This window comes from Theobroma umbraticum, unplaced genomic scaffold (assembly GCF_002168275.2).
Source record: "Theobroma umbraticum cultivar Fairchild unplaced genomic scaffold, ASM216827v3 scaffold_12.1, whole genome shotgun sequence".
NCBI lineage: Eukaryota > Viridiplantae > Streptophyta > Magnoliopsida > Malvales > Malvaceae > Theobroma > Theobroma umbraticum.
The window spans coordinates 807,700-817,336 of NW_018397269.1; the positions used below are offsets into that span (position 1 = coordinate 807,700).

General features: G+C 32.8%; 2 protein-coding genes and 1 pseudogene across 2 annotated transcripts in view; all 3 read right to left on the reverse strand.

Moving 5' to 3' along the window:
* Positions 1–958: 958 nt before the first annotated feature.
* LOC110425878 (putative transcription factor At5g28040) lies at positions 959–2,027 on the reverse strand. Its single transcript, XM_021440953.1, has one exon. It carries the CDS (start codon positions 2,010–2,012, stop codon positions 1,119–1,121), a length of 894 nt encoding a protein of 297 aa, XP_021296628.1. The 5' UTR covers positions 2,013–2,027; the 3' UTR covers positions 959–1,118.
* Positions 2,028–4,088: 2,061 nt separating this feature from the next.
* On the reverse strand, positions 4,089–4,646 carry LOC149526572 (small ribosomal subunit protein eS28z/eS28y pseudogene; annotated as a pseudogene).
* A 1,046-nt stretch (positions 4,647–5,692) lies between these two features.
* EMB2247 (protein EMBRYO DEFECTIVE 2247) overlaps positions 5,693–9,637 on the reverse strand; it is a 14,082-nt gene continuing 10,137 nt past the window's right edge. The window contains 8 exon segments of the mRNA XM_021441098.2: positions 5,693–6,452; positions 7,137–7,303; positions 7,451–7,523; positions 7,816–7,917; positions 8,036–8,140; positions 8,585–8,732; positions 9,183–9,295; positions 9,443–9,493. Coding sequence (XP_021296773.1) covers positions 6,324–6,452; positions 7,137–7,303; positions 7,451–7,523; positions 7,816–7,917; positions 8,036–8,140; positions 8,585–8,732; positions 9,183–9,295; positions 9,443–9,493 — 888 coding nt within the window. The 3' untranslated portion in view covers positions 5,693–6,323.

The following is a 9,637-nucleotide window of genomic DNA, read 5'->3' on the forward strand; positions in this document are numbered from 1 at the left end:
TTATCAAGTACTAGGATTGATAAACTAGTCTATATGTACTTAAGTTGTCTTTAGTTTCTAGCAACTTTGAATTATTAAGATATTATGAATTGATGTTTAAAACTTGAGTGTTATTTCTTCCCTAAATTCCTATATATATTTCTTCCCTAAATTGATTTTTAAGATACATACACACACACACACACACACATATTATATCACTTTCCTCTATATTCTCTACTTTCACCCTCTGTCCCTCCATTTATCTGCATCAGTTTTTAATTTAGACCAATCACCCTCCTCTCTTTGCTTGTTTATTAAAATTCTAATGAAGCAAGCTTCGAGAATGAACATCATATTAGTTTATTTCTACCATGACATTTCAGTAAGGCAAAAATTTGCAATGTGATCAAGGTGTAAGACTACCAAGATTACAAGGTAAGATATCCAAGAAGTATAAGTGCAAATTCTGTACAACCAACAAAGTGTTCTTCAAGCATTTCACACTCTACACTTCATGTCATTGAGATCTTAAACACTTTCAAAAAGTACTGGATTTTACAGAAGGTTCAGCTTATTTTCAATTTTGGTAAAGCTAAAGTACAAGCTTTTCATCATTATTAGCGATTTTACTTGAGGGATGGGATTTGGATCATAAGCTTCCTAGCAACAAATTTAGGTGAGCAAGACCAAGAAAAGTTTACTTGGGGTAGACACTATTAATAGCATTGCTAGTAAATCTAATGTACAAAAGGCTCCACATCAAAACATTGAAATTACAATGGATTAAATGAAACTTTTAGATATTGCTACCAAACAATCTCTTCATACCACTTAATAAGTCATTCACAAGAAGCCAGTTGTAATCACATAATAGTAAATATTGAATTTACAAGAAGCCAGTCGCACTCATGCACTCACATACAATTCATTAACATTTCAAGCATTCAAAATTCTAAAATCTATCATTCACAAGTACACAATGTAAAAATAAAAATTTTATTTACTTAGGACTCCCGTATGAAAACGCATTGGAATGTAAACCAACCTGAAAATTTATATACATTGGGCTGGAATATACAAACTTTTATATCAACGGATGTGCAACGTTTCTCCATTTTTTTTTTTGAAAGAAATACTCATCGCCTAGTCAGAGAATTCTCGATAACCAGCCTCAACCGCCTCCCCAACACGTCCAACTCTGAAATCCTTTGCTCCTTCCACCTCCTCTCCATTGTATCCAACCAAACCAAACCTTGCTTTCCGAAAACCATCCCAACCTCTTTAAAACACTCATCAAACACATCCAGCACGCTTTTTGCCACGATCCCATCAATTTGCCCATCATTGACCACCTCATCTCTACCCCCACCAAAATCACAATTCACATTAACCTCATTCATCTTTAATTCCCCATCATTCTCAATCAGATCACAATCCTCAAAATCATTCCCATCACCAATGCCATTGTTCTCATGATCTAGTGAAAACCCAAGATTAAAGCCGGAAGAGCTCTTACCGAAAGGGGAGGTGGAAGAAAACTCAGGACTCCAAAGCCGTTTAGAAAGATCAAACAAAGCTTGATCATGAGGTGAGAGAGCAGATGGGTTGAGCCCGCGAGCGAGCCTAGAAGAAATGACGCGGAACTTCTTCCGGAGACGTCTAAGCTTTTCGGAGAGTTGGGACCTAGAGTAAGGTTGGGAGATGGAGCTGGAGAAGTTGGAGTAAAAAATGGGGAGGTCCTTGGGGAAAGAGAGGCCATGGGATTGGAGAAGGCCTTGGAGGAAGCTGATCTCGTCAGGCTCGGTCCAGATGCGGTGGAATTTGAAGGGAGGGAGTCTGGGTTTGGGGGCGGAGGAAGAGGGCGGGGAGTGATCAAGGGGAGAGAAGGCGAGGGGTTGGGGAATTGGGGTGAGGAATTGATGGTGGTGCTGTGGAAAAGGGGCTTTGCGTTTGATTGGGAGCTTGGAGGCAGAGGGTTTAAGGGGTTGGGGTTGGGGTTGGGGTCGGGGCTGGAGCGGGGTGGAGTCCATGGCTAGTTTTCCCTTTTTTGGTTAAGATTTAGAGCGGGGGTGGGGGTGCTGGTGCTGGCTCTGGCGCTGGGTCAAGCTTCAGGGTGTGAATAAAAGAGGGAATGAGAAAAGGGATTAAGTGAAGTGGGTTTGATTTGGTTTCTGCCTCCTAACCGGTTGTTTGGTGAATTTGATGATTTAAGTCTGGGTATATTTTCCATACATCTTTCGTTTTTCTGCTTTCCTTAATTTTTTTTAGTAATACAGCATTTAAAATAAAACAAAGTGTCAGTTCTTTAGGTAATTATTACATATATAAAGTTATATTATGTTATAAATAATACTTTTTTTTTGTTAAAAGAATGATTATGCCCTAATTTCGAAATTGAAACAATTTATGTTTTTATATATAACAAAAAGACATAGTTAATCTTATGTTATCTAATTCTCTAAATAACTAAAATAAAAAAAATACAATACCTCTACATTTTTAAGTTTTAATTAAAATTTTAAAAGGATTCATTAATTTTTAAAATAGACATTTTATTTCATAAATATAAATATCATTAATAAAAATTATAAAAAATTAAAATATTTTTTTTATTAATTTAAAAAATCATTATTATATTTCTTTTCAAAAAAATTAAAAAGAATAAACAGCATTGATTGATTCTCTCTAGCTTCCAAAAAAGCGACCATCGATTTCCCTTGAAGAGTACTTTTTTTTTAAATAAATAAAAATTATATAGTAGTAATTTTATAAAAATAATATAAAAATAATTTTTAAATTAACGATTGATTAATAATTAGATTTATGTTTTTAATAAAAGATTATTTTTTAAAATTGGATTCGAAAATTAATGAAGTTATTTAAAATTTCGAATAAAATTTTAATTAGAATTTAAGAAGTAGGGGTATTTTATCCAAAAATAAATAAAAAGGAAAAACAAGTGAGATTGATTCACCCAAGGTTCTCTGTTGTTGAACCTTTACCAGATGGTTAATTAATTATCGTTGTTTTAGCCTTTATAACATATTTGGTTTATCAGAAGGAATAGAATGAGAATAAACTGATCATTTTAAAAGAGTAAAATAAAAAAAAATATTATTATATAGACTGATTTATGAAAATACAATAAGATAGGATAGAAATTGCTATTATTACTTATTTTATTGTTTGGTAGGAATAATTTTAAGAATAGTTAAGGAATAATAGGTAAATGATAAAATACCTTTTATTAAAATTTAAAGATTTTTTAATTAAAAAACAAAAATACTATGATGAGAAAAAAATACTCTTTATTAAAATTAAAGAATTTATTTGATTAAAAGATAAATATATTCTAAGTAATAAAATCAAAATACCTTTGACTATAATTAAATAATATTTTCACCAAAATACAAACATATTTTTATTATAATTTAATAATATTTTATATTAAAAGATAATTAAACTTTTTATTATAATTAAATAAAATTTAATATTAAAAGACAAAATATATTCTTCATTAAATTTAAATAATACTAAATAATATTCCTTATTACATTTATTATATTCAAATAATAATATTTAAAAATATTTGTTATAGTTAAATAATATTAATATATTAAATAATATTTAAATATTTTAATTTCCTTTTTTTGAAAAAGAAGTAAAATATTTTGTATCTTTTGTGCTTTAGATAGAGGAAGAGAGAGAAAAACAATAAACTTAATATTATTGTATAAGATAATTTTTTAAATTCTAAAAGAATATATTTGTCTAATAACTTTTTTTCTTATTTTTAATAATTTGAAATAGCCATTTTCAAAAAAAACTTGGGTAATGACTATTCAAGTTTTTCTTGAAATGACTATTTTGAAAAATAACTATTTTACTAAACCAAATATAACTTTACCTTAAAAATGAGAATAAGGATAACTATTCCATTTTCCTAACCAAGCACTCCCGCTTATGCACCAAGATCATTACAAACAGGACCCCGTTGCATTTGCATAGCTATTCTAACAACATCAGAGAGGAGGACAGCAACAAAAGTAATAATCTGGCAAAAAGTGTTAACGCTCAACTGGTCTACACAATGATACTGTCTGCAATTGCTGGAAAAAGATTAAAATTGTGCTCAACCTACAAATTATTGACGCAAAAGCGGTAAGGAAGTAGAGGAAAGTGTATCAAGCCTAACCAAACACATGATCAGAGAGAGATGAGGCATCAGCGCAGCCTCCTTGCTTCCCTCTCAGACTCAAGAGGGGTGAGAATGTCCCCAACCCGGACTGGTCCCTTCACATTCCTTGTGATCTCCTGCTATCTTTTATGAAACGCACTCTCACCTGGGTTACTTGCCCTCGTAAAATGGCAAATCTTTCTAATTAACAATAAATATTTGATTGATACTTGTTAAGATTTTTGTATAACTATATATATATATATATATATATATATTCATCTATCGCATAGAAAATGATTAAATTCATGATAATCGATACATTGAATATAAAAATGATATTATTAATGTTTTTGTATCTCTAACACGTAAAAAAAAAAAATCAAATATACTATAAGTATTACAGAAAATATAAAAATAATTTTATAAGTATGAACTAACAAGTGCACAAACTTGTTATACAATATGGTATCAGCCAGTAAAACATTACTTAATACAAAACAAGTTGGTCAAATCCAAGTACAACATGAACACTATAATGAGTAAATGATCCACCTATAATCCATAAGGAAGAGAGATGCATCCATTTGCAAACGAAGTTTAATTATTTAGACTCTGCTGAATGGTAATTTTACTACTTACTTTTACATTATTTACTTGTTTATTTCTTAAAAAGTTGATAAAAATAAAGCATAATAGATGCAACATGAAACAAATGGATTGATACAAAAGTAAATCCTTAAATGCGAAAAGCAAACAGTCATGCAAAAGTAAACTAATTCAACTGTGGGTTTTATAAATGCCCAGAAAAGATAAAAGTAATTAAATAAAAGGGTAACCATAATCACGATTACAATAAGAAATTGAAAAAGAATACAAGTGAAAATGAAAATAAAGGCAGAGACTGGAGAACTATAAAGCTGGTAGAGAAAACCATGAAATTTTTTTTAAAATTTCTTTTAAAAAAATTTACCTTTTTGGGTTTGGATTGGCGTGAGAGGAGAAGAGACACAAGAGACAAGTATGGGTATTTATACCCGCCAGCCAAAATGCCCTAACATTAATATTTTAACACCTTTTTTTTTTCTTTTGGTGAAAAAAATATTATTACTATTAAAATTTTTTTTTTACAAAAAGAATAAACTTAAAGCACTTCTATTTTTACTACTTATGTTTTGACGATTATTATATAAAGAACTGCAATTAAATAAAACAAAAGGGAGAAATTTGATCTAATAAATAATAAACAAAATAGAGAAACATTTAATTTAAATATAAAACACATTGAAGAAAAGCCATGTTTTATTTTGAATACTTTTTTGCATTCAACAGGAAAGAAAAACAGCCCTCTTGCCCGTATTGTTCAAGGTTTTACTTCATAAGAGAGAGAGGAAGCTGTGGATATTCTTAATTATGCAACAAATAATTTTTTCAAATTGTTTGGCACTTTTCATTTTTGCTTCACCTTTAACTGTTAGATATATGGAAATTACCTGGATTATGATGTTGTACTGCATACCCTATCTGTTAATCATGAATCACTTTCAACATACTTTTACTATAAGAATGAATTCAGTTTACTACAATCTCTCGTCTGTTTGAAGATCAGTGGAACCACAAGTCAAATCTATTGCTTTTGATGTGTGGTTTATCACAACAGAGTATTTTTACTGACTTCTATTCATGTCCAAAAATAATTTTTCGACAAATGCCAAAATGATGTCCCTAAATATATTGAGCCCAATGTTGAATTCAAGTGTAATTCACCAGGAAATGTTTGAATGTAGAATTAAGCAGTTTTTCCACATGATAATTCGAGGAGGCAAAAACTCATGGCAGCAGGCAAAACTAAGACTCTTAGCAGTAGTAAAAATGCACATCTCAATTCATGGAGTGCTTCAACCTTTTAATCTGCGTACGTGAGCGGTGTGATTTGTGCACAAACTTTTGACCACGTCTATTGTGCAACCAGTCAGATTGTTGATATGTAGCTTCCAGAATAATGCTTTTCACGACGATCTACCGATCAAAATGCAAAATCTGTTAAGCCTGAAAAGGCTGAATGTGCAGAAGCGGAGCTTGTTATGGCAAAAAACAGTGACAAACAATCCGGCAGAATGTATAGCTTCTGGGGACAAAGAAAGGACCAAATCAGGGATGGAGACTACTGTGAAACCAAAACAGTTGATTTGAGGAAATCTAAACGGTTTTTGGTCAAATTAATCTTCTCTTCTGCTTCTGCTGCTTTTTGCTGAACCCCAAGGACAATATCCGCAGGAGCTTTCTCTATGAACTGCATAGAACACATTGTAAGCAGCTTATATGAAAATGCAGGCATAAATAAGTGTAGAAAGAGAACATGACACTCATTGGAGAAGAAACAGGTCACCAGCTGACACATCCAATCAAGAGCTGTGCTGCTAAACTATCAACATCCATAGCAATTTTGAATGTGTTCAACTTCAACAGCTGGTTCTCAGGATACAGCTACAGGGCCAAATTAAAGCATGGCAAACTTTTCCAAATGCGCTAGCACATATACTTTCTCAAATTTGACAATCTCCTAATTTGATTTGGAAAAGCTATTTCAAGGGATTTGAGCTTCTACCTCAAGTCAATGTTATCAAGTTTTTTGGGTAAGTGACCCCTACAAAATTTTGACAGGTAATAAACAAAATGCCATAGCAAACATATTTGTGTAGCTAGTTAGAATTCTTCTCCATGAAACTGTTAACAACTTCTACAAACTGGTTTTATTTACAAGTTTCCTATGCTGTTCTTATCCTCAGTTTAATTCATGTGTTAACCAAGGTTTGCAAAGCTTAGGCACGGTGGTCAATTTGTTGTAAGTCTTACTTGTAACTGGCCCAATAACCAAATGCATATTTAATCTATTACAAACGTTACATAACATTTGTGCTAAAATAATGCGGGAAATGTTATGCATCTACAACTACCGAGTAAATTAAGGTCATACTTTAGGGGACTTGAGACGAGCTTTAAGTCCCTCATACTCTGTTTGCATCTTAGATAGGCGCTTGGAAAGGCGTTGGACTTCAGCAGCAATATCAACCATATCAGCGAGGGGCAGATATGCCTCTAGTCCTTCACTTGCAACAAGGTGAACTGATTGTTTAGCATCCCCTGTAAGTATAAATGCATTTAGATGCCCAACATTTCATATATCGAAGAGAAGTCAATAGATAAACAAGAAGTACTATTTGTGAAATGAACATGCATAACATTGCTTCATCCTAGGACCAAAGGATATATAGTTCTAAGTAAACATACCTGGAGGAGAATCAGTGAAATGGATATTGTCTAAATCTAGCCTGGATAAGAGAGCCAAAACCTCCTTCTCTTCCTGCATCAAGATTATAAAACCTATCAACATACATTTGCAAACATGTGCTAAGGGTACAGATACACAAGACATTGGCATCATGCACTGAGCATTTCCTTTGCCATCAAACTCTACAACAGCCGGACGTAGTCTCTTTCCAAGTATAAATTATGCAAATGGTTGAAGGATGCTCAATCAAGAACAAAGAATTTAAGATATTACATATATGGAATTATGAAGCAAGAATAATGAATAAGAAGATACCATTTTTTTTACTAATAAGACAATCTGTAAAGAAATTAACTAGACTTACAGCTATATACTGAATGACTTCTTCACTGGCAACAATAGAAGCAGATATACGCTTTGCTGGCTCAACAGAATACTCAGCTCTAGCATTCCGGATTGCTCGAGTCTGACACATAAATTAGCAGAGGTTAGTGATTCCCTTACCTTAGTACTTATGGCTAGAAGACTGTGATAGTGGAATGCAGGGAGGTGTAGAGGGAAAAAGAACACATCCATTAACTCACCAGAGCTTGTAAATTTTCAAATCTTTTTACCAAAGTAGTGTTCCTGGGAAGAGAAGTATGTGGCCAAGTAGATATTATAAGAGCTTCTTTCCGATTGGGAAGTGCCTGTAAATAAATAAAACAAAAACGAAAATCCACAGAAGCTTGCATCATGTTTCAAATGCATCTGCAGAAAACCTCAAATGAAAAATCTTAGTGAATGCCTAAAACAGTACACTAAGAAAAAAAAAGGGCATTTCTTGTTTGCGGCACTAATCATGAATGCTAAACTGTGGACACCAAAAGTTATCCACATGAGTGCATGTGTGCAATCATCTGTTCATGTGACGTAACCAGCACAAATCTTGTCTTCATGAAAATGCAATGCATGCGTTATCATAAGAATGTGGTCGAGGTTCATATGACCTACAATTGTTCGTCAATGTAAAGTGTATTCCAAAGGATTTTATCCAGACTTAATATGAACATGAATGACCACATTCGAGAAAACAGAAAACTGAATCAGTTTGCACATTAACAAGAACGTAATCAAACACTACAAACCCCTACCTGCCACAGCTCCTCAGTTACAAATGGCATGAATGGATGTAATAGTTTCAGTATATTCTCAAAAACATAAAGTAGAACTGCCTGTGCTACTAAAGCAACTGAATCATCTCCAGAGTGGTAAAGGCGAGCTTTACTCGCTTCAATATACCTATGAAAATGAGAAAAACATTAAACCCCAAGCATGGGGAATCTAAAAACTGGTCATGCTAAACACACAGGACATAACTATAGTTAACCCAAGTCAAAAATATTTTAGATACTGTTGCCGAAATATACCAGAACACAGCAAGTATTTCATGTATGCGTCAGCATACACTGATACACTAAAAAGCAACTTACAATTAAATTCTTGTAAAGGTACAAACAAATAATGCACACAATCCACCAAATGACTTTACAACTTTAACCTAAGAAAAAAGTTAACTGTGTGCTATATACCTAAAACATGAACTAATTCATTTTGACATCTAAACTCAGGGTTCACATACTAGTTTCAGTGACCTGTACATGACGTATAGTCTAGAACTTAATGGCATAAAACAATAGAATGTAGATCTGTTTGAAGACAGCTGCTCACTCATAAATGCATTCAACATACCAGTCAGCAAAATCACCCCAAAAGAAATCATACGTTTCTCTTCCAACTTCCCCAAAGAAAAACTTGTTATAACTCTCAGTGACTGCATCGATAAGCAAATGCAGTTTTGAGACCTGAAAAATGAAAAACAATATCCAAGTAACTTTTCCGTGTTGCATTCAAAGAACGAATCATCACATATGATGAATTTAGCTAACTTGGTTCAAGGATAGAAATAAAAAAAGTGGAAGCAAAGACCATGCATGGTATTATTTTCTTACCACCCAACATTCTGAAAGCGGAAGCCTTAAAAGAGACTCCTCCATGTCAAACTGAAAAAGAAATAAATTGTTTCAGTTTACAGATTAAGACAATGCCCATCTTCTTAGGAGAAGGACATTCTGATGATGTCAAAAGCATAAAAAAGTTACATCCCATGCCATAATAATAGTTACATATGCAAGCACAACTCAGAA